This window comes from Bidens hawaiensis, unplaced genomic scaffold, assembly GCF_021521415.1.
Source record: "Bidens hawaiensis isolate Kalapana, Puna unplaced genomic scaffold, B.hawaiensis_p1.1 tig00020159_1, whole genome shotgun sequence".
In the NCBI taxonomy this organism is placed as follows: Eukaryota; Viridiplantae; Streptophyta; class Magnoliopsida; order Asterales; family Asteraceae; genus Bidens; species Bidens hawaiensis.
In genome coordinates this window covers 151,281-177,956 of record NW_027493071.1, presented here as the reverse complement: position 1 = coordinate 177,956, position 26,676 = coordinate 151,281, and the positions used below count along the sequence as shown (strand labels likewise).

The following is a 26,676-nucleotide window of genomic DNA, read 5'->3' as shown; positions in this document are numbered from 1 at the left end:
ACAAGCTATGAGTATTACTGGTTGAATAGCCTTTTGTTTCTTGCTATTGGCACAGGATAAACAGTGAGAGTTTAAAAGATATCTAACCTCAAAAGAAAAAATTAGAGGATATCCACACCACTCGCTTATATATTACCAAATAACAGTGGCAACCAAGCAAGAAGATAATATGTGCTCTGCCGGTTCCGTTTGATCTTGACACAAGGGGCACTGTTTAACTTCTTCAATCGCATTCCTTTTTTGTAAGGCATCCAAAGTAGCTATATGGCCCATCTCCGCCTTCCAAACAAAAAGATTAACTTTTCTCGGTACCCACTTGTTTCAATTCAAAACAAAATTATTCGTGTAGATGGCATTAGAGTGGCAATGTAGGCGGCATGGCTTTGTTGAAAAAAATTCCTTCCTCATCTAGGTCCTAAACCCATCTATTCCCAACATCATTCGGAACATTTCCGGGTATTAAATCAAGGCAGCACCAAAACTCAGCTAATGTGACATTCGTCAATTTCGGGTCTTGTTTGTATTCGTTTTTGTATTTGTTTATTATGTAAACCGACCCGATTTGTAAACCGAAGCTTATGTTATAATCAAAATGATGGATTTATGTTACAATATTGTTTCACACTTGTTGGGTCTTGAAAACATCCTATTTTTATTTGTATTTTTATTTATTTATTTATTTTTTTGTTGTTTTGTGTTTTTGTCTTGATCCATTTTGCATGAAAACTCTTGTGTCTCACACCCATATTTGACCACCAACATTACCCTATATATACACCACATTTCCTCTTCATTTTCCCTTGCTACAACTCCAAAAAAAAAACTCTCTCAAACATCAAAGATTCAAGGTTATCTTCTTAAGTGTTCTTGAAGGATTTTGGTCTTTCATCTTAATTAGTTTATGTAGCCTTATTAATACTTGTTTATGGTTGTGCAACATATATATAATATACACCCCTTGTTTACCTTTGGTAGTTACTTCTCCGATTCCGGTCGGTGAGGTTTCGGACCCCATAAGGCAAGGCTTCATGGAAGACTTCGTGTCCTTGATATATATACATCTATATAACTTGTTCATACATATTAATCTTGCTTATTTTAGTTTGTTGGTCATGTTTACAAGTTCCATGGTTATGGGTTTTTAAAAGTCTATGCTTCGGTTTAACCGTAAATAGCTCTAAACCGTAAACCGAACTTTGTTACTAGTTTTGTTTGTTTAAACATACTTAGTGTTAGATCTAAGTTTCTAAAATCATTTTTACAAATTCTATGGTTATGGGTTTGTAGAATCTTACCTCGGTCTTAACCCGAAACACGATCCGAACCGAAAACCGAACTTTTGTTTAAAGACTTAATTGTTAACTTTTGGTATTTTTTTATTTTTACATTATTATACAAGTTCTTTAGTGTTTGGACATGTGGAAACCATCTATGAACTTGTTGTGAGATGGAAACCGAACCAAACCGATTCTTGCTCGCTTAAGACACACAAGTGTGTTTTTTTTAGCCATCAAGACTTGTATATTTCTTTAAAAATAGTTACAAATTGATTTTTAAATATTTTCTTAAGTACTTGGAAATGTTGGATCCAACTTGATCTCATAACAAAGTTTGGACTGACAAAACCGAACACTCGCTTAACGTGCGTTGTTAGTTCTAAAACAATGGAACTACATACTTGGTTAAGTCTTATTAAATTTTATTGAGTTATCTCATAACATTCAATATTTTGGAAAGTTGACTTTGGGTTTGACCAATTATCAAGACCCGAACCGACAACCCGAACACTCGATAAAAAAACCCGTTTTAGTATCTTTATTCCAAAGGGATTTGCATTCTTGCATTTTACCCACCTTATTACTTAACATAGGTTGAGTAAATATTAAGGTTAGATACTTTAACCCGGTTTCGAGCAAACTTACATTTTTAAAGGGTTATTATTATAAATTCTTAAATAGTCACATTTTAAACCTTGAACTTTAATTATTTACATTTCTCAACATTTATTTTGTTTAAAGACCTTCAAGACAACCTTTCTAAATTCAAGACTTCTTTTCTTTTTAGGCATTGTGCGTTAAACTCGTCGTTCCGACAAATCTCCAAATTATCATCTTTCAAGTTTACCACTTGAAGGTAAGTACTTCATACCCCATTTTCCATCTTTTATTTTGGGGGTGACATTTCATACTTATTCAACAAAATGCTTTATATTTGAATCTTAAACCACAAACGTAGTTGTATACTTTACCTAAATAATTGCTCGATTTGGTGTTCTATGCTTATATGCCTATGTGTTTATCGCTTTTGGTTGGTGGAACTATAAAATCCTAGACTATTTGGCATCCCCTTATAGCAAGGTGTCGTTAACGTAATGCAATTAACGATAACTATAAAATCCTAGACTATTTGGCATTCCCTTATAGCTAGGTGTCGCTAATGTGTTTAGCGATATCTATTTATCCAAATTACCACTTTTATTTATCGTTTCGTATGCAAGTTTTGTGGCTATCTTTATTATATACTAATATGATCAAACTTATGAATTGCTCACCGACCTTTGTGTTGACAAACTTTATTTTATGAAATGTTGCAGGTTTGCATCTTGGTTGATTTATGATTTTGAAGAAAACGACATCAAAGACCTTATATGCCTATATGCCTATGTGTTTATCGCTTTTGGTTGGTGGAACTATAAAATCCTAGACTATTTGGCATCCCCTTATAGCAAGGTGTCGTTAACGTAATGCAATTAACGATAACTATAAAATCCTAGACTATTTGGCATTCACTTATAGCTAGGTGTCGCTAATGTGTTTAGCGATATCTATTTATCCAAATTACCACTTTTATTTATCGTTTCGTATGCAAGTTTTGTGGCTATCTTTATTATATACTAATATGATCAAACTTATGAATTGCTCACCGACCTTTGTGTTGACAAACTTTATTTTATGAAATGTTGCAGGTTTGCATCTTGGTTGATTTATGATTTTGAAGAAAACGACATCAAAGACCTTAGGATATTAGTAAAAATGAACAATATCAATTTGCCATATTTTGTGATATCTTGTTTATGGTTATTTTATGGATAATTTTTATGTGACATTTTCGATGTTGTGAAATGAAATTAGTTTATTAAATACTGTCACTTTAATTAGTGTCATGTGCTTATGGACAATCGTTACACCTCGGCATGTTCCGCCGCCTTTGGTCGGGGTGTGACAGCTAATTCCTCATGTGTACTCGGTTCTCTAATCCAGCTCCAAACCCATCCTTCAAAAGAGGAGCCATTACGTGTTTTATTCTGTATGCTGCACCGTTTATACCTTTCTAAATTGAATAAGGATGGAAACCTTTTGCTTAATGGCATTCCTCCCACCCAGGTATCAATCCAAAACATGATATGCTCGTTGTTCCCTACCTTTCCCATTATTGAATCCGATAGACTAAAACTATGTAGTAAAAGGATTTCATCAGCTGATGCGATATTATACCATACCCCGGTGTACAAATTGTTGCACGGCCACTACAAAAAAGATTGGTATTTGAGAATGAAAAATTAGTCTTTAATACCTCACAATTAGTCCCTAAAGATTAATATCAGAGCCATGACAATAGGATAGGTGGTTAGACGTAACGACCTAGTATTGTTATGCTTAGGGTCCTATACGTGTGCTCATACGTGTTTACTCTATTGTGATTGTTCATATCGCATATTCTTTATAAACTTGTTTAAAATTCACCAATATCCCAAATGTTCACATACACACACTTTCATGGTATTTCCATGGTATCCTTACCTTAAAACACAAAAAGTAGATTTTCATCGTGTTTTATGGATTAAAAGATTAACTTGGATCCCGTTGTTTACAATCCCTTAAAGGTTGCATTTATATCGGGTTTGTAGCCCTCATAGGAAGCGAGACATTATAAAACGACCATTTGACAAAAAGATTCCAAGAATCGAAGGTTATTTACTTATTTGGAATGGTGGGATTATAGTGCTCGTTTTCTTGGCTACAAACCAAGTTATACATGTGAATACTTTAAGTAGTCGAATGCGAGCGTTCCGGTCGCCATCCTAATTTTTCGGTGTCAAAACAATAGAACTACGGTGATTCGTGGACTAGTGCTTTGACATGACATTGTATCCCGATTTATGGTGTTATTATCGTTATTTGAGTCGAAAACATGAAAAAAAATTGCGGTGATTCGTGCATATGTTTAGACTCCAACGTTGTGTTTTATAATTTTTTTTTTGAGTTGGAATATCAAATCATGGTGGTTCATGTACGATTTTCCGACTCTATAAACCTCAAAATCTCAATTTTTAAGCTTTAACCTCTCAAAATCTCAAAATCATTTACGATTGTTTCCAGTTTGTTGTTTATATACAAAGATTTATATTTTATCTAACACTAACATCTACTCCTCACTAACTCTAGGATTCACAATCAAAAAGAAAATTTAACTTCACCTTATTCTTATTTTATACACTCTCATATCCATTTCTTTTTTACCTAAAACTTATTCCATTTCTTTATAATCTTTTAGCATGCCTCCACTAAGACCGCGAAAGAGCACCAATCGACGTATGGCTGCTTTTATCATCAAGCAAATGGCCGCTGTGATTCCCGAACTTGTAACTCAAATCCAAGCTACCCAACTTCCTCCACCCGTTGTTGCACCCGTTGAACCCAAACCCGTATCCTACCCATATAAGCAATTTACTAGTGCCAACCCAACCGAATTCTGGGGTACGAACTGTGCGACTACCTTGTTGCAATGGTTCAAGTCTATGGAGAATGTGTTTAGATATAGCGAGTGCCCCGAAGCGAAAAAGAGAAATTTCGCTTCAAGCATGTTTAGAAACATCGCTCTAACATGGTGGGGTAGTGTCATGCATCTCCAAGGGTCGGAAGCGGCTATGGCTCTTCCATGGTCCGACCTCAAGGCACTCATGATGAAGAAGTTTTGTCCCAAACACGAACTTCAAAAGCTTGAGGAGGAATTTTGGAACCTCAAGCAAGATAGTGGTGATAACGCCGCTTACTCACTCCGTTTCCACGAGTTGAGCATTCTCGTCCCTCATTTGGTTACCCCGGCTGAGCGTGAGCTTGACAAATACATTGGGGGTTTACCTATGCAAATCCGGGACTCAGTCATGAGTAGCAACCCCGTGAATCTTGAGGATGCCATTACCCTAGCCGGTGCGCTATCGGAGAATCATGTGAAAGCGGGTACCCTAACCCTCAAGAAACCAAACGAAAAAGCCAAACCCGAGCCCGCACCACAAGCCAAGGTTGAACCCGCACCACAAGCCATTAACTACTCCAACTCTTCCCGTCACAACAATAATAACAACAACAAGAAACCCAAAACCAACTACCGAAACTATGCCGTTACCCAACCCCAACCTCAAAAACAAAACCCAAATTCCACCCCAAACCCGAAAACCCTATACCGGTACCGCCCCACTATGCAACATTTGCCAACTCCATCACCCACCAAACATGCCTTGTCGCCATTGTACCATTTGTAACCGACTTGGTCATCTCAACACCACATGCCGATCCACACAACGAACCCAACCTAACCAACCAAACCAACCAAGAACTTTTCCCCAAAATACTCAACACCGATATGCACCTTACCCACCAAACCAATCTCAACAACCCCGAGCTTGATACAATTGCGGTGAGCCTAACCATTTCCGCAACAATTGTCATCGCCTCATCCTTACTAACCAAACCATGACCGCACCTTACTACCAAACTCAAGCTTACCAAGTTCAAACCTACCAACCTCAACTTTCCCAACACAATGCACCACTCATCTAACCCATCCAAGCCATACAAGCACCACCTCCTCCACCACCGCAAGCACCTCGAGTCAACCAAGGCAATCAAGGACGAGCTTTCATGATGAATGTTAATCAAGCTCAAGCGGCAAACGATGTTGTGAACGGTATGTTTTTAGTGAACCAACATTTGGCTTCCATTTTATTTGATACGGGTGCCGATAGAAGTTTCATTTCTTTGAAATTTGAGTCGAAAATTGCTGTGTCTCGAACCAAGCTTTCCCGGTCGTTTTCTGTTGAAGTCGCCAATGGGAACTCCATCACCATAAATTCTGTCGTCTGCGATTGTACTCTCGTTCTTGCTAACCATAAATTCTCCATCGATCTCATCCCGATGCAAATGGGAAGTTTCGATGTCATAGTAGGCATGGATTGGTTATCTTTGCACCGTGCCGAAGTTGTTTGCTTCGATAAATTCATTCGCATTCCGCTTGTTAACGGTAAAATCCTTAAGGTCTTCGGAAAAGCTACTTCGAGAAGGCTTAATCTCATGTCGTGCTCTCAATCGCAAAAATACTTACGCCAAAAGTATGCTCCGCTCCTGGCTCTCTTGGTGACAAAAGACAAAAAGGAAAGGAAAATCCAAGATATTTCTATTGTTCGTGATTTCCTCGATGTCTTTCCCGACGATGTCACCGGCCTTCCACCCGTTCGTCCGATTGAATTTCGAATCGATCTTGTGCCCGGCGCGATGTCTGTGGCCAAGGCTCCTTACCGTTTAGCCCTGTCAGAAATGCAAGAATTATCGAACCAACTCGAAGAACTTTCCAATAAAGGTTTCATTCGTCCTAGCTTTTCTCCTTGGGGCGCTCCTGTTCTCTTCGTGAAAAAGAAGGATGGTTCGTTTCGTATGTGCATCGATTATAGGGAACTTAACAAACTCACCATTAAAAATCGTTATCCCTTGCAACGAATCGACGACCTATTCGACCAACTTCAAGGCGCAACTTGCTTCTCCAAAATCGATCTTCGATCAGGTTATCATCAATTGCGTGTTCGCGAAGAAGACATTCCAAAAACCGCTTTCCGTACTCGATATGGACATTTCGAATTTTTGGTTATGCCCTTCGGGTTTACAAATGCACCTGCGGTGTTTATGGACCTCATGAACCGCGTTTGCAAACCATTCCTCGATAAATTCGTTATTGTCTTTATTGATGACATTCTCATATTTTCCAAATCCAAAGCCGAACATGAGCATCATTTGCGTTCCATTCTCGAACTTCTTAGAAACGAATGACTTTATGCCAAGTTCTCCAAATGCGAATTTTGGCTGGAGCAAGTTCAATTTTTGGGACATATCGTAAACAACAAAGGTATTCATGTTGATCCCGCTAAAATTGAGGCCGTTAAGGATTGGAAAACTCCAACGACTCCCACGGAAATTCGATCCTTCCTCGGTTTAGCCGGATATTATCAACGTTTCATTCGAAACTTTTCCAAGATCTCTTTGCCTCTTACCTCCCTCACTCATAAAGGAAAACAATTTGATTGGGGTTCGAAGCAAGAAAAAGCCTTTTGTACTCTCAAGGACATGCTTTGCAATGCTCCCATTTTAACCCTTCCCGATGGAAACGACGATTTCGTGATATTTTGCGACGCATCTCATCAAGGTCTTGGTTGTGTCCTCATGCAACGAGGTCAAGTCATCGCTTACGCTTCAAGGCAACTTAAGGTCAACGAGAAGAACTACACGACTCATGATCTCGAACTTGGTGCCGTTGTTTTCGCTCTCAAAATCTGGAGACATTACCTTTATGGTACGAAATGTGTGGTTTTTACTGATCATAAAAGCCTTCAACACATTTTTGACCAAAAAGATCTCAATATGAGACAACGACGAGGGGGCCGAATTAATTAGTGATTACGATTGCGAAATTCGTTACCATCCCGGTAAAGCGAATGTTGTCGCCGACGCCCTAAGTCGAAAGGTTAATGTTAAATCCGTTCTGCTTCTAAGCGTTGTCATTCAAACCGATCTTCAAATTCGAATCTTCCAAGCTCAACGTACCTTCGTTGAAGAAGGTAACATGTATGACGAAATGTCATGTGGAGCCGAACTTCAACCGAAACCAAACCCGATGGTCTTTTGTACTTTCTCAATCGTTTGTGGGTTCCAAATCGCGATGACCTTCATACTTGTATACTCGACGAAGCTCACAATTCGCGGTATTCGTTCATCCCGGTGCGGATAAGATGTATTTCGATCTTCGTGCTACCTTTTGGTGGCCGGGTATGAAAAAGGACGTAGCGTTATTCGTATCTAAATGTCTTACTTGCTCAAAAGTTAAAGCCGAACATCAAAGACCTTTTGGTCTACTCGAGCAACCACCGATTCCCGTTTGGAAATGGGAAGACATTGCGATGGACTTTATCACTAAATTACCCAACACCCAAAAGGGCAACGATAGCATTTGGGTGATCATCGATCGTTGACCAAATCTGCTCATTTCATTCCGATCCGCGAGAAGTATTCTGTCGAGCAGCTTGCTCAAATCTATGTTCGAGAAATCGTGTGCCGACACGGTTTACCATTGACTATTATCTCTGACCGTGATGCTCGTTATACCTCTCATTTTTGGCGTTCACTTCAAGAAGTTTTGGGAACACGTCTCGATCTTAGCACCGCTTATCATCCTCAAACGGACGGTCAATCCGAACGTACAATACAAACTCTCGAGGATATGCTACGAGCATGTGTTCTTGATTTCGGTGGGAATTGGGATTCTCACATTCCGTTCATTGAGTTTTCTTATAACAATAGGTACCATTCGAGCATTGAGATGGCTCCTTTCGAAGCTCTTTACGGTCGTAAATGTCGTTCTCCGATAAGTTGGAACGAAGTCGGTGAAGCTCAAATCACGGGACCCGAAATGGTTCAAGAAGCCACCGACGTTATTGATCGAATCCGTAAGAACCTCCTAGCCGCTAGAAGTCGTCAAAAGAGTTACGCCGACAAACGGCGAAAACCGATCGAATTTAATGTTGGCGATCTTGTCCTTCTAAAAGTATCTCCTTGGAAGGGGGTAGCCCGTTTCGGAAAGAAGGGTAAACTAGCTCCTCGTTTCGTTGCTCCTTTTAAAATCCTTGAGCGTGTTGGAAAAGTAGCTTATCGACTCGAACTACCGAAAGAACTTACCGGTGTTCATCCGACATTTCATGTTTCAAATCTTAAAAAGTTCTTAGCCGAGGGTAATCTCCATATACCTCTCGACGAAGTACATGTCGATGGGTCGATGGTCTTGGTTGAACAACCCGTTGAGATCATGGATCGCAACGAGAAGAGAACCAAGCGTAGCCGTATTCGGTTAGTCAAAGTTCAATGGGAATCACGGGTGGCGCGGAATTCATTTGGGAGCGAGAAGACAAAATGAAAGAGAAGTATCCACATTTGTTCGCAGCGTCGTCTTCGTCTTAATTTCGGGACGAAATTTCCAAAAGTAGGGGATACTGTGACATTCGTCAATTTCGGGTCTTATTTGTATTCGTTTTTGTATTTGTTTATTATGTAAACCGACCCGATTTGTAAACCGAAGCTTATGTTATAATCAAAATGATGGATTTATGTTACAATATTGTTTCACACTTGTTGGGTTTTGAAAACATCCTATTTTTATTTGTATTTTTATTTATTTATTTATTTTTTTGTTGTTTTGTGTTTTTGTCTTGATCCATTTTGCATGAAAACTCTTGTGTCTCACACCCATATTTGACCACCAACATTACCCTATATATACACCACCTTTCCTCTTCATTTTCCCTTGCTACAACTCCAAAAAAAAAAACTCTCTCAAACATCAAAGATTCAAGGTTATCTTCTTAAGTGTTCTTGAAGGATTTTGGTCTTTCGTCTTAATTAGTTTATGTAGCCTTATTAATACTTGTTTATGGTTGTGCAACATATATATAATATACACCCCTTGTTTACCTTTGGTAGTTACTTCTCCGATTCCGGTCGGTGAGGTTTCGGACCCCATAAGGCAAGGCTTCATGAAAGACTTCGTGTCCTTGATATATATACATCTATATAACTTGTTCATACATATTAATCTTGCTTATTTTAGTTTGTTGGTCATGTTTACAAGTTCCATGGTTATGGGTTTTTAAAAGTCTATGCTTCGGTTTAACCGTAAATAGCTCTAAACCGTAAACCGAACTTTGTTACTAGTTTTGTTTGTTTAAACATACTTAGTGTTAGATCTAAGTTTCTAAAATCATTTTTACAAATTCTATGGTTATGGGTTTGTAGAATCTTACCTCGGTCTTAACCCGAAACACGATCCGAACCGAAAACCGAACTTTTGTTTAAAGACTTTATTGTTAACTTTTGGTAATTTTTTATTTGTACATTATTATACAAGTTCTTTAGTGTTTGGACATGTGGAAACCATCTATGAACTTGTTGTGAGATGGAAACCGAACCAAACCGATTCTAGCTCGCTTAAGACACACAAGTGTGTTTTTTTTAGCCATCAAGACTTGTATATTTCTTTAAAAATAGTTACAAATTGATTTTTAAATATTTTCTTAAGTACTTGGAAATGTTGGATCCAACTTGATCTCATAACAAAGTTTGGACTGACAAAACCGAACACTCGCTTAACGTGCGTTGTTAGTTCTAAAACAATGGAACTACATACTTGGTTAAGTCTTATTAAATTTTATTGAGTTATCTCATAACATTCAATATTTTGGAAAGTTGACTTTGGGTTTGACCAATTATCAAGACCCGAACCGACAACCTGAACACTCGATAAAAAAAAACCCGTTTTAGTATCTTTATTCCAAAGGGATTTGCATTCTTGCATTTTACCCACCTTATTACTTAACATAGGTTGAGTAAATATTAAGGTTAGATACTTTAACCCGGTTTCGAGCAAACTTACATTTTTAAATGGTTATTATTATAAATTCTTAAATAGTCACATTTTAAACCTTGAACTTTAATTATTTACATTTCTCAACATTTATTTTGTTTAAAGACCTTCAAGACAACCTTTCTAAATTCAAGACTTCTTTTCTTTTTAGGCATTGTGCGTTAAACTCGTCGTTCCGATAAATCTCCAAATTATCATCTTTCAAGTTTACCACTTGAAGGTGAGTACTTCATACCCCATTTTCCATCTTTTATTTTGGGGGTGACATTTCATACTTATTCAACAAAATGCTTTATATTTGAATCTTAAACCACAAACGTGGTTGTATACTTTACCTAAATAATTGCTCGATTTGGTGTTCTATGCTTATATGCCTATGTGTTTATCGCTTTTGGTTGGTGGAACTATAAAATCCTAGACTATTTGGCATCCCCTTATAGCAAGGTGTCGTTAACGTAATGCAATTAACGATAACTATAAAATCCTAGACTATTTGGCATCCCCTTATAGCTAGGTGTCGCTAATGTGTTTAGCGATATCTATTTATCCAAATTACCACTTTTATTTATCGTTTCGTATGCAAGTTTTGTGGCTATCTTTATTATATACTAATATGATCAAACTTATGAATTGCTCACCGACCTTTGTGTTGACAAACTTTATTTTATGAAATGTTGCAGGTTTGCATCTTGGTTGATTTATGATTGTGAAGAAAACGACATCAAAGACCTTAGGATATTAGTAAAAATGAACAATATCAATTTGCCATATTTTGTGATATCTTGTTTATGGTTATTTTATGGATAATTGTTATGTGACATTTTCGATGTTGTGTAATGAAATGAGTTTATTAAATACTGTCACTTTAATTAGTGTCATGTGCTTATGGACAATCGTTACACCTCGGCATGTTCCGCCGCCTTTGGTCGGGGTGTGACAGCTAATTCCTCATGTGTACTCGGTTCTCTAATCCAGCTCCAAACCCATCCTTCAAAAGAGGAGCCATTACGTGTTTTATTCTGTATGCTGCACCGTTTATACCTTTCTAAATTGAATAAGGATGGAAACCTTTTGCTTAATGGCATTCCTCCCACCCAGGTATCAATCCAAAACATGATATGCTCGTTGTTCCCTACCTTTCCCATTATTGAATCCGATAGACTAAAACTATGTAGTAAAAGGATTTCATCAGCTGATGCGATATTATACCATACCCCTGTGTACAAATTGTTGCACGGCCACTACAAAAAAGATTGGTATTTGAGAATGAAAAATTAGTCTTTAATACCTCACAATTAGTCCCTAAAGGTTATCGAGGACTGATATGCCAGTTGCTAGCCAGTAACAGATGCCTAGTCCTAGATAGGGGTTTTAGTAACTAAAAATCAGTCCTCATTGTATGACATAAACAAGGATTAACAGTCATTCTACGATACATAAAACTTTAGTCCTTAATTTGTCTCCTTATACCACTTCATATCATTTCAGTCTCCAATGCATTTTTTCGGTGACTACAAATTAGTCTCAGGAACTGTGATATTTCAGTTCCTAATTCAAAAGTTTAAGAAGTGAAAATCAGTCCTCTAAACATATTTATATTGTCCCTAATACACTTTATTAGATTTATGTTTTCATATCAAATCAATCTCAGATAAGATGTTTTAAAGACTAAGCTATAGACCTCAATACTACTTAATTTCAGTCATTAATATGTCTTTTTTAAAGACTAAAAATTAATCTTAGATATCATTTTACTTTGGCCTCTAGCATGTACTTTTACTTTTAGAGTCTAAAATCACTCTCCCAATATGTATTAACAATCACTGCATCTCTTCAACCACAGTAATATTATTCACAAACCTAATCCATTTATTTTATTCTCAAAATATCAATATATCAAAGCACTTTTATCATAAAAAAAGAAGAAGATAATAATAACCTTAATAGTACAAATCAATCAATTCTGTTGTTTAAAAAAGTATTGGGCAAAAGAAAGTACAAAATGTCTTAAATAACATCCTAGATTGTTTTGTACTATTGCTGAGTAGTTCATCTAAACCATGAGCTTCATTACTACTAGTGTGGATATTGTGCTCTCCAATTCTCGAAACCTTAGGTTCACAAACTCTAACAATCTCTCATATTTCTCCTTACTCTGTTTAGATTTCTTCTCGGGTGTAGCAACTTGTTTTCAAAGACCTTTTCTCTCTTGAAGAGGTGAAGAGGTCTAACACCTACCTCCGATGTAGATTTTGTTGTATTCTCCTTGACATGAACACTTTGTATTGCCTCTTTTTCTAGCATGTGTCCATAGAAGTTATAGTCATTCCTTCTTAATTTAATTTGGGTATCGCCTCGTTTCTATGGAAAACAATATTTTCCTGATAGAATAAAATGTACACAAAAAAAGATAAACCATATTAAACTGGTAAAGTGGGGGTAACGTTGATATTCTAATAATGTTACGCTGAAATCAAAGTAAATGGGTATAAATATCTAACTTAAACTGCTACTCTGCTATGAGGGGAGGTTAAGAATGGCCAACATTGTGGCAAACAATCATTGAGATATACCAATGGCAATACTAGTTGTCACTACGAGAAGTTGGTTTGTCTGGATCCCACATTTAATCGGGTATAACAATTGGCAATAAAACAAATAAATAAAAGTTTACCCACATTTAGATAGCATCATCGCAACTATCATCAAGACACAATAATTAAGTACATGCCTTAAAGACAAAAGTTTGCTAGTGCACCTTCCCCTTTATCCTAAAAAGCTTAAAACATATACATACATATATATAATAAAAAAATGAAAAATCACATGTGAAGAAACCCAGCTTCGGACTATACAAGTGAAGGATCCCATTTCATATGCAACTAGTGGTGGATCCAGGATTTGTCACAAAAGAGGTCACACGCAAATCAAAACAGATAAAAAATTTACGTTATATTGTAGTTGAAAAAAAAAGAAAACATAATAAAAAATGAAACACAGTTTTTCCCGCTAATAAAGTTAAGCAGATGATGTGCATAAGACCCGATTCTTAGAGCAGAATGAGAATGAAGCACGTTCCTCACAAGTGTTAAATTCCCCTGTCGCTGCTAGTTTCCTGTAAATCCATTTATCGGAATTTGATGTTAACTAATATTTTATATCCAAGCTCTATAGAGATGAAAAGATTAAATCAACTAAGAACAAAACCAAACCATATAAAATAAAAATAAATCATATCAAACACTTGTGAGGAGGTTAATTAGAGATGAATACATAACTAAAATTGCCACATGCTACAACTTTGTACAAATTCAAACTGCTATTTTGGCATCAAGATGTTCTCTTATCTAAATGAAGAAGAATTGAGTCTTAAATATCTCAAGAAAAGACAATCATTAACATCAAAATTAGTGAAAGAAAACCCCAATTTTACCTGATTCAATACCATCAAAATTCGACAACCATACGGATAGTAACATAATCAAACTAAGTGGCTTATGAAAAGAAAATTCAAAAGCAGTATATCATCCACTAGTTTTCAAATACATGAGAACTGCACACATTTTCTAATATAGGATTAAGATAATATATATAAATCGCCTCAACGCACTAAAGCCTACTGTGATAGAACCATTGAATGCTTCACGCCTTCTCGCTATTGATTCATCGTCGACTGCACAAACGACTCATGTTTCACCTTAAAGCAGTTAAGAGACAAATGAAAAAGAGACAACAAATAAACTGAGAATAGAGAGTGAACGGACCATTACGAACGAGATTGAGGGTGCGTTTGAGGAGAGACGGAATCTGTTTTTGTGATGATCGATTGGGGGAAAAGTGAGCAGATTAGGGTTAGAGCATTCCCAACCCATCCCCTAAAATTACGTTAAGAGGGTTTGTAAATTACAGGGTGGGGTTGTGAGTGGTTGTGAGTGTAAATTATAGGGTGGAGAGAGAAATGATAGTGATTTTTTTATAAATTTGGGGAAAAGGTAGTGATTTTTGTGTAAATTATAAGGTGAATAGAGAAAACTGTAATGAAAAAGGTATAAAAAATATTATTTAATTGAACAGAAGAGAGAAATGTAGTGTTTTTCTCGGAGAAGTTAATTTGGGTTTAAGGAATCAAAATGCTAGTAAGCGGGAACTAACTTTGGGAGGGAGCTTTTTCTTAACATAAATTTGCAAATTTTAAAAAATTTTGAATTTAAACTCTAGGTTATTATTATTTTTTTAGGATGGTAAAAACTGATTATTTAATCTATGCATTAAATAATTTAATGTTCACGAACATCTAATTGAACTTTAGAATTATTAATTATATATGCATAACATAACGTGTAAATATAAAATTAAGAGTAAATAAATTAAAAGTTATAAAATGAGCCATTGTTACACGTTGATTTTTAAGACCTAAGTTGTGGGCAAGTGGGTCGGTTAAGACAACTTAGTCTTTCCAAAGTTAGGCAACTGGACTCTCCAAATTGAAGAATACAGTGGCCTAAATCACAAAAAAATGTCGACGTTCTAAAATGCTAGAATTTGCCAAAAAAGAATTAAAGGCTTAGTTCCGGTCCCTAGTTTGCTCTATTTTGGAATATAAAGAACAATTTTCAAGCTCTAATATGTTCCCTCTTTATTGAAGATTGTAGATCAATCACTTACAAAGTCACATAACAATCAAACCCAGATAATTTAACAAAACAATTCTATATATGTACTATGCATTTGACACTGTAACATCAGTCACTAACGGTTTAGTCGCTAGCGGTTGATTTGACAATTGCTTATGGATGACAACGAATAATTTTTTAAAATGCCCTATAAAAAGACATTTGAGACTAATTATCAGCATCTAATACAGTCCCTTGCAGTAGTTATCATTATTTTCCAACATCTAATATATTTCCTTAAAATGGTAAAACATGTGTTGATTTTCAAAGAATAAATATTAGTCCCTGCTTATTTCATATATAAAAACTTTTAGATTCTAATTAGATAACATTCAATACATACTTTTAACTTGATTTTTAGTCACCAATATCTTCCTTAAAACGGTGTAATTTAGGCCAAATAATTAAAGACTAGTCTTTGGTCTCTTCATATACAAATGGCATTCAAGAATATATCAGTCCCTAATTCAATTAGTTTTGGGATGAGTAAAAACTGAATTTCAGTCTCTAATGCGTTCCTTCTATGTTAGAGACTAAAAGTTAGTCACCATACATATGCGCTATTTTTCATTAGGTATTTGCGACTGAAAATCGGCGCCAATAAATTTCCCTATGAACTCTTATTTTTTCTAGACATATGTGTGACTAAAATTTAGTCTCATTCTAGAATATTAGCGACTAATTATTAGTCACAAACATCGGTTATGTAAAAATCAGTCCTCAATAACATTGGTAACTGAAAAATCAGTCCTAGATGTTACGTATCTAAGAATATTATATCAGTCCCTAATAATTTAGTACCTAATAGTCATTTTTCTTGTAGTGGGCATTGGTTTTATACCTTGTTTGTTAAAATGAATTCCAGTGACAACTCTTCTCCAAAGCTTATCTGGTTCTGTTTTATATCACCACCACCACTTGGCTAACAAACTTAGATTGATATCTCTTAAACCACCCAAGACCAAGCTCCTCATGTTTTTTGTCCGCAAGCACTTTATCCCATTTGACCCAATTTCAATTACCGTAAATTGGGGCTCTATAAAGTGAGAAGTAGTATATTGGCAATGCATCCAACACTGACTTGATGAGGACAGATTTGTCCCCCATTGAGAGTCGTGATGCTTTCCACCTAGCCAATCATTTTTCAAATATCTCGATCATCAGCTTCTAGCTATTTATTGAATTCATGTTTTCACCCACTAGGAGGCCAAGATATGAAAAGGGAAAATTACCAACCTTGCAGTGCAGTCAGTTGGCCATGTTTCAACTTCTATCTAGGGAACACTGACGCCAAATAGATTGCATTTGTTTATATTTATTTTCTCCAGCCACCAAATAGAAGCACCACAACTGTCACGAATCTTAATAGAATTTTTCAACCATAATCCAATAAACACCACATCGTCCGCAAAAAGAGGATGAGATAAACTTGGCCCATTATTGGGGATGGTAATAGTTCGAAAAGATTGTTTTCGACAACTTTGTTTATAATAAAAGATAGATATTCCAAAGCAAGAATAAATATGAGTGGAGAAAGCGGCTCTCCTTCTCGAGCACCCCTGTAGCGTTGGAATTCCTTAGTTGGAGAGCCATAATGAGTACCTAGGCTTTAGACAATCGAAGAATCCCATTAACCCAAAGTCTCCATAATGCCGGAAGGTTCATGGCCTCAAGAACTCTATCAGTGAAAGCTTTGTTTAGATCAATTTTAAAAAAGAAAGCTGGGTCTTTAGAATTCTTCAACCAATAGTGTAATTCATTAAGAATGAGGGGACCGTCAAGAATACTACGACCCGATATATAAGCCATTTGCGACTTTGAAACCAGGGACCTAATTACCACTTTTAATCTATCTGCAAACACATTGGATATTACTTTCGCAATGCAACCAATAAGGCTAATATTGAGGATCTCTGGTTTAGGGAAAGAGATGGATAAATGATGAGCTACATTCATTGCTAAAAACTCCATATTCATAGAATTCCGGCAATATTGTAAAGATGGGTCTGTTAGGCGGCCACATAAGTCTGCAATTTGCAGCCATATCGGGTTTGGAATACACATAATTACTGTTATGGTTGTGTAAAGTATCAAAAAATGGAACGGGGGGGGGGGGGGGGGGACCGACGATGAGGTAGAATACTTCCTTGGTACTAGGAAATGTAACTGTTGGGCAAAGATCGACGTTTTCAGTGGACATGAACGAACCCAAGGTGCTTATATTACCTTATATTTTGCAAACCATATGCTTAATTTTTTAATTCCATTTATTCTGATGTGGAAAGGTTGCGCAGATTTATGTAAGTTCAAATGCGAGAAATACAAGTTCAAATTCTAGATATCATGGAAGATGATAATGGATATGGATCAATTCAATGGAGCTGAATATGATGTCTGATTATTACGTAAGGAAAATGATAAAAGAGCTATTTGAAATCAATTAGAATGGTAGGTGAAAATATGTTTATAATTGGATTAAGGTTGACAAATTTTGTTTGTGTTGGTAGGTGAACACTTTTCAGATATAGTTAGCTTGATTGGAAATAGTCAGGTTTAGGTGCTTTTGATGCATAATTGCAATAATCGTCAAGTTAATTTTGTCAATGCCAAAATAAAAAAATCACTATAATCTAAACATTTTGACTAAAATGTCAGCTGAAGTAGAAATATAAGGTTAGAAACATTAGTTTGTTTTTCAATTGGTTAAAGGGCAGTTTGGGGAGATAGGAATTTGTATTGCATCTTGATGTTAATAGTGTTGCAGAAGCATACAACCCATTCACATAACACAAATTACACAGTGAAGCATCGATCAACATGCCAAAATAAACTTAATTAATGTAGTCGTCCCATTTCCGAGTTGATATTCCTGTTCACCTGACGGGTAAGATACTATTTCCAATAAAGGGGAAAGTATCAGGCAAACCCGTGATCCACCCATACCTAGAGTAAGCCGCCCGACCTTCATGTCGTATTTACTTTCTCACATCGAAAGGCCTACTCCCCCAAAAATTTATAACCTGTATGGATTTGGTTCGAATCCAAAATGAATTATGCTCCTGGCCGGATCCATCTGAATCCCATGAGCCACCTTATCGAGTTCATTTAAGGATGAAAAAAATGAAATAGAAGGAAAGAAAAAATTTATTGTGTTATAAAAGGTTTTTAAGGAAGCAAAAGAAATGAAATGGGAGAAATTTGTGTTAAAAAAACAAATGGAAGAAAAATAAGGGGAAATAAAGAATAAGATTGGAAAAATGTTGGAAAGAAATGGGAAGAAAGAAAAGAAATATAAAAAGTGAAAAGAAATAAAAAGAAAATTCTCTTTTTTATCTTTTCTCTTGTTTAAGTGAACTTGGGAACACAATGTAACTTCCAACTAGAGGCGTACAAGCTAACCGGAAACCTAACCGATCACCACTAACCGTTTTATACCCGGTTCTAACGCAGATTTGAAACTAGTTTATATTATTGATTTTTGAAACCGGTTGTAAACCATTAACCTATTATTTTATAAAAAAAAAAGGTTTTTTCCGATTATTCACTGTTAACCAGTTCGGTTATACCCGAAACTGGTTATATCAGGTATAGATTTCTTGTCTCAAAACCGTTTACCCAACCTAATTAACTAGTCTAACCGGTTATTTCCCGTAAAATAATTAACCGGTTAGAAAATTAACCAGAACGTGCACCTCTACTTCCAACAGTAACTTAAGAAAGTTGTTCGAACATAAGTAATTGGACTGGTTACAAGGCCCAAAGAGTGACCGAAAATGTTGGCTTAAGATGATGAATTAACACCATTGGACTAGGCCTTCTGTTTGGGGGTCAATGGTGAGAACCTAAACACAGCCACTTTAATAACTCTTTCAGTTTATTAAATATCGTTATGAGATATTACAGCCATCTTTTATTATCACATGTTGGCAGGTAAGCCAACATCATACATGTTAATATCACATCCGCCACAGAATTCCACCTAAATGACGTTAGAGAAAATCATCTTTCTATTCGTTTTTAATAAGTCCACTGCCTTTGTTTAATAATTAAGCCATCCACGGAATCAGTTTCTCCATATTAGGTTTATTGTCGCTTTATCACACATAATATATAATATATTACATGCAAATAAATAATTATGTTTTATTGAGGTTCTGAGTTTCAGCTAGTCACTACCACAAGCGTTTTTCCTACAAAAATTTTTGACAAATTTCTTACGTTAAGTATAAAACAAATTCCCGACGAATTTCTAATGATAAAACCCGTACTTTTCCACAGTATTGTGTGACAATACATTTTTCGTCGTACATTCGTCACTAAATCCAACAAAGTTTTAATAAAAACATATATATTTATTAGTTTAATTTAATTATTTCTTTGGAAATGGTTTTCCCAGGGTAATTTTCCCACGTAATAGTTTTGTTGTAAAATGATCAGGAACACGTTGTTCCAAACAAAGTTTCTCCTAAATCTGTCGTCGGAATTTATCCAGTTTTTAAGATCGTCGGTTTAAGCTTGAACTGGGCAACTGGCTGATCATTTCAACTATAGTTTATTTTTTCAAATCTGTAAAATGAATCCACCTTTTGTTAGGTTTCAGGTTAAATTCCGTTTGCCGTCCAAGCTTTTGCAAACTGCCGTTAAAAAAATAAAAATAAATATAAAAAGGATTTTGTAAACTACTTATAGTTTACAAATTTGATCAGTCAACATTTTGGTTTATTTGTTCATTGTATAAAGAGATGTAGCTTGAGCATTAATTAAACATAAAATCAAGTTCATTAACATGGGCTTTAAATCTAACCAAGCTGAAATCAAGTTTAGTATGATCCAAATCCAGGTTCTTTCGGGTCCATACTGGATTCATAAGAAGTTAGTAGATGATCAGTTTGGTGCAAAATAGTGAGAGATATTATGATGTTGAAGATGCATGGGCATATATAATTAATTAAACATTTAATTATGGGCTTGATGTAAGACCGAGCCCTCAAATGTTCTCTGCCGTCTGATCAGTAGCATTTGAAAGTTGAAACAATATAATATAACACAACAACGGGTTGACTATCTTATGCATTCATCATTCTTGTTGTTTGATCATGAAGACTCGTTCAATTTATTTATTTATAAAATGTCATAGTTGACATATTCAATTTAATTCCCGTTGACACAAGCAATCTCAGTGGTGTGTAGTAACTTAAACTAATATATTGTTAACTAATTACTAATGCATGTTAATTAAGTTCTCGTTCACTCAAACAAGGAACACCCATAGAAATAATGTTTTTGAATTATTAAAAGTTTAAAACTACTATAGAAACACAATATGTCTTAGTGGTACAACTCAGTTTATGAGAAGACGAGTTCTATCACTATCGGTAATCAAAGACGAATTTGAATGAACGAATCAAGTGTTAAAACAAATGAAAACCGACTCTTCACCCTTGAAGTACTGAGGAATCCCAACACCAAAGCTTGCACACCCATGCGACTCTTTTTTCTTATCAATCGTAAAGAACAAAAGAAAACTTACAAAGATTTTATAACAACTCAACCCTGTATTATAATTAGATTTCTTGCTACCCAAACTACTAACACTTCTCTAAAGCATAAACCAAATAACTTGCCTAAAACTTAAAAACTAATAACTTACATTTATCTAATGACGGATTCAGGAAATTTAGCCAGTGGGTGCCAAAAAAAGTTAACGTAGAACGGGTCTGGTCAAACTAAAATGGGTCAACCTAAGATGGGTCAGGTTAAACCAAAATGGGACGGGTAATATAGAAATTAAGCAACAGATTCCATTAAGCATAATAAAATGCAAATTGACCTTTACGTGATTTTATCTTTTGAACGGTCAACTATAGACTCATTCATAACACCTGCAAGTGTTTTTTTTTTCTCATCATTAAATAGTGTAGAATTATTAATTATTAAAAAATGATACTCCGAATAATTCATATTTTGGTCTAATTATTATAACAGTCATATTACACTCTAAATTAACTAGAATGTTTTAGAAACCTAGAACTCAATTCATTGTTCCACGTTCCTCAAATGACAACAAAAATCCTAAGCCTTTTGAATTTCAAGAAACACGTAAACAATCAATTCAAAACGAAACCAACATAAATCAAAATAAAAAAACGTAAAAATTGATGAACGTATCTCATAATTCAAAATAAAAACAAGAAGCCGAAATCACACACACACACAAAAATGAATGGCGATAGATACCTGATCATATGAGAAACCTTTTCGTTTCTCAATCCTGTATAACTCACAGGTTTCAAATTTTCAATTTATGATGTGGTTAGACAAAATTAAATTTAGGTTTGAAAAGTTGAGTTCAAAAGTTGGATTTGGGGCATTGAAAAAAATAAGGATGCGACACATGGGTCATTGTGCTTAATATGTTATAAGTTTATAATATAAACTAGAGATTTGAGGGGATGCTTACGCTCTCCCCGTCCAAACACTAAATACTCATGCAATAATGCAATAAATGACATAATGATTTTACGTTTGATGTTTTTAAAATTAAAACTATGATATTAACTAACCTAACAGCTAACACAAGTAACCGCTATATAAAATAATTATTTGTGCGCCGTAATTATTGCCGTTTGAAAAGGTAAACGTAGAATACAAAATAGACAACATTGTTTCATATAAAGACAGAATGACTGAGCAACCTGTCCAATACGTTTCTGATTAGGGGTTTGTTCTAGATCTACCGTCATAATAAATCCAATGGACTTATTGGTTCAATGATAGTGATATGATCCATTTGGATGCTGAATTCTGAGCATCATTGAATTGAAAGTTACAACCAAAACTAGTCTTATATGTGTTATATGTAGAAAGAAAATTAGAAATAGACTGAAATGCACAGATACTACGAATCTACGATGGCAAATTTTGACAGGGCGCTTATAAGCACATTTAAGACACGGTTCAAGCCAGCAAAATGCATATGGCCTTCGGTTTATAAGCACATTTAAGACACGGTTCAAGCCAGCAAAATGCATATGGCCGGCCTTCGGTTTGATGAAGACGAATAACATCAGATTATTAGAGAAAGATTAACCGGATTATTGTTTTACCCATTCGGTTCAAGGAAGGCTTTTATAAGTTCCTAATCCTAAATAAACACCTGAATGCTTTCAACTTGAACTTTTGATTTAAAGCCATCATCATTGTGAATGGGCAAGGCAAAAAAGTTTTTAGGCCGAATACGAAAATTTTTTGCCCTTAAATAAAAGGAGTATTTTGTTATGCTTAAACAATTTTATTTTGATATAGGTTTACTTGATTATAATTTAGGTTGTGTAAAAAACTTTTGTATAAAAATAAGATTTAAACATGTCTCAAATGAGACTAGAACCCAAACCTTTTTGTTGGGAGCAATACCTCTTTGCCACCAAGATAGTAGTTATGTAATTGAGTTTAAACACTAAATATACATATTATTTTAATAAAAATACATATAATTTTAAAAAAAAATTGGGCTTAGTGGGATGTCAGGTCTATGGCCGCCGACCACCCAGCCTCCCCTTAGGGCCGGTCCTGTGAGTAGGGAAGATTAACTTTGTACGAAACAGGATATGAGGGTATAAAAGCATCTATAATTTTTTGGTACATTTAGAGTCAGCAATTGCATATGTTCAATATGTGCCAATCGGTAGTCACTTTGAAAGTTGGTATTGGCGTTGGAAGTTCGATAGATGCTAGGTTTGGTACTGGCATACATTTTTTGATACCGAATGCAACTGTAGTAGTTACACGTTAACCGTGAAAATGGTTTCCATAACATTGCGATGTTTTTCGTCTCAGCCTTTGATTTCGTGATATGCGGAATACTTTATTCTGAAAGCGAACCTTAAGATTAATTCTTAACCGTTAACAAATATTGCTGCACACAAAATCTAACCAAGAAGTCCACGAAATATCTCACCAGATGGTCCAATTTGAGAGCCTCGTTTATTTTTCTTTGTGTATATATTAAAGCTTCGTAAGTGGCCACAGCGTTATTCTAGCCAGTTAGAAAATAAATTAATTATAGTCAGGAGTTGAACCTTAAGTTAACCTAATGATTTTTATAGTTTGACGTCGCATGTTCGAATCACACTCATGTGTCATATTCCCGGGTTTAAGCCTGGTTGAAGCCCCACTGGATGGATTAGGCGTCACGACATCGAATACTGAGAGCTTTTCAGGAATTTAACCATTCGTCAATAAAAAAAATAAAGGAAAAAGAAAAGGGTAGGTAAATTCCCAAAATAGGCCAAAAGTTTGATCAAATTCCAAAAGTAATCCTTCGAAAACCATCTGCGTTGATGCATTTGGATTCTCGTCTATGTGGGATGTCACAATCCACCCCCCTTAGGGGTCCAGCGTCCTCGCGGGACCTGGCTCCACCGGTCCGGCCCTGGATCTGATACCATCTGTAACAGTCCAGCTACCGCCACACCATAATATTGTCCGCTTTGGCCAGGACGTACCACCATCGCCTCACGGATTTTCTTTTAGTTGCCCATGTGAAGACTTCCCAGTAGCTCACCGATCCTGATACTACTTTCACCTGAGCACGCTTTTAACTGTGGAGTTCTCCTCTCAACGTCCCACATCGGTTGTGGAGGAGAACTAAGCCTTCTTCATAAGGAGGTGGATATCTTCCCCATTATAACGCGTTTTGGGCGCTTAATGGTAGTGGATGAGAGGAGAACTCCACAGTTAAGCATGCTCAGGTTGAAGTATTATCAGGATGGGTGACCTCCTGGGAAGTTTGGGCAACCAAAAGCAAATCCGTGAGGCGATGGTGGTACGTCCCATCCTAAGCGGACAATATTATGGTGTGTCGGTAGCTGGGCTGTTACACGTCGGTTGGGGAGGAGAACCAAGCCTTCTTTATAAGGAGGTGGATACCTTCCCCATTATAACGTGTTTTGGGCACTTAATGGTAGTGGATGAGAGGAGAACTCCACAGCTAAGCATGCGTAGGTAGGAGTAGTATTAGGATGGGTGACCTCCTGGGAAGTCTCCACCTGGGCAACCAAAAGCAAATCCGTGAGGCGATAGTGGTACGTCCGGCCAAAGTAGACAATATTATGATGCGGCGGTAGCTGGGCGGTTGCAGATGGTATCAGAGCCACTCTTGTGCCGTTCGGGATGGTGCGGCAAACCTCATCAGAGACGGTGAGTCCCCGGGGGTGTCGCGAGGTACACCTTAGGCAAATCCCACATCCTGGATTGGATGGTGGGCTAAACCTCATGGAGGACGATGAGTCCAAAATGGGTGGTGTTTGTAACACCCTAAGCAAATCCCACATTGGCTGTGGACAGGAGAGATCCTTGGTTCATAAGTAAATGCCCTACCTCTTAAATCACCAACGCGTTTTGGGCTTAATGATAGTGGAGAAGAGGAGAGCTCCACAGTTAAGCGTGCTCAGGTGGGAGTAGTAGCAGGATGGGTGACCTCCTAGGAAGTTTCCACCTGGGCAACCAAAAGCAAATCCGTGAGGCGATGGTGGCACGTCCCGGCCAAAGCGGACAATATTGTGGTGCAGCGGTAGCTTTGCTGTTACACATCATCATCTAATCTCCATCCTACTATAAATTATAATTGAAAAATACATTTCTAACAAACAAAGATAATAGATATAATATAAATAGAAGATATTAATAAGATACCTGCTTGTGCGTTTGTAGAAGGGTCGATGGGAATAACAGCCATAGGAGGAGGAGGAGGATCAACAGCATGGTCATGCTGATGATGAGTTGAAGAAGGTGGATGATGATTAATAGAGAAACTTAACCAGTCGCTCATGGTTGGTTTATATTTTTCTCGGTTATCGTGTTCCACTTTGCCGGAAAGTGGAGATCATGTTATGGTGGTGGTGGTGCATGTTTTTTTTTAAATCGTCTTCGAACATGAAATTCACTTGAAATTCATCTGCTCAAATGAATTTCAAGAAAACACGGATTTTGATGATTTTTGGAGATCGGTTTTGTGGAGATGATTTTCATTCCAAAATTATCGGTTTAGACGGATTTCATTGGAAAACCATTGGAATGCGTCAGGTCCTTTACACGTGTCATTGTAGCATTGGTAGACAAAAACCATCGGCGGGAATCCAAATGCGTCAACACAGATGGTTTTCAAAGAATTACTTTTGGAATTTTATCAAATTTTTGGCCTATTTTGAGACCCTCTCTTCTCATTTGGCCTATTTTAAGAATTTACTCAAAATCCATTCACATTTATATTATATGTATATAGATAAAAATCAAATGGTGGTGTAACAAAAGGTGTTGAAGTTATGTATTTGTTAGTATATAAGATATATTTAGGGAATGAAATTGCATTATTGTTATTTAGCAAGTTGGCTCTTATTGTTTCTATTGTGTCCCCTTTTGTGGACTTGCTCAAGTTCAAGTCCTATTCAAGCCCTTTTTTTTTTTTTTTTTACAACCTGCAAATTTTCAGCATTTTGAATGGTTTTTTTTATAATATTATATTTTATGAATTTAAATTTTGGGTTTAGTTTTCGTATCATAACAAACCTAACTAATATCAACCGAATTCGTATCAACTAGCCGTAGCATGCCCGAATTTTACAAACGCCCAGGTTTATCGATTTTGGTTGTACGTACGTACCAATTTTCGGGCGTTTACAGATTTTATATTTTTGTTTTGTCCCCTGGCGTAATGAACTTAGACGATACCGACCTGTCGCCACAACGTGGCGGGTACTACCTAGTTTATATTCAGAGTCAGCGAACTCTGATTATAGGAATTTCGGCTAAGGAGTGAGAAAGCTTAAAAATAGGAAACTTGGTAGCAAGTACCATCAACAAGTAAATTTCAGATTTACTAAAACTAAATTTTACTAATTGAGTAATTTCTTGATATTGTAATTTTTCACAACTTAAATACGTTAATTTTCTTTAATAAATTTATTAACTTCGACGGCTAGTTATTCTTTACTAATGTTTGTATGTTAATTTCACTAAACCCTCTAAAAATACACCGGTCACAAACCAAGCACTATAAACATTTGCATCAAGCCGTATTTTACACGAATGCCATGCATGGGCACCCCTAACCTGTAGTTCTGTGTGCATCAAAGATTTTCTGAGACTATGGAGTTACTGCCGTTATTGTTTGGGGGATAAAATAGAAGCCTACATGTCCATGACCGGCCACTTACGTCTCTTTTAAATTAAAACGATATATATATATATATATATATATATATATATA

The 26,676-nt window shown here is 36.2% G+C and overlaps 1 protein-coding gene across 1 annotated transcript; it reads right to left on the bottom strand.

The window, feature by feature from the left end:
* Window positions 1-17,012: 17,012 nt before the first annotated feature.
* Window positions 17,013-17,474, bottom strand: LOC143560040 (uncharacterized). Its single transcript, XM_077048447.1, has one exon. It carries the CDS (start codon window positions 17,472-17,474, stop codon window positions 17,013-17,015), a length of 462 nt encoding a protein of 153 aa, XP_076904562.1.
* Between the last annotated feature and the right edge of the window lie 9,202 nt (window positions 17,475-26,676).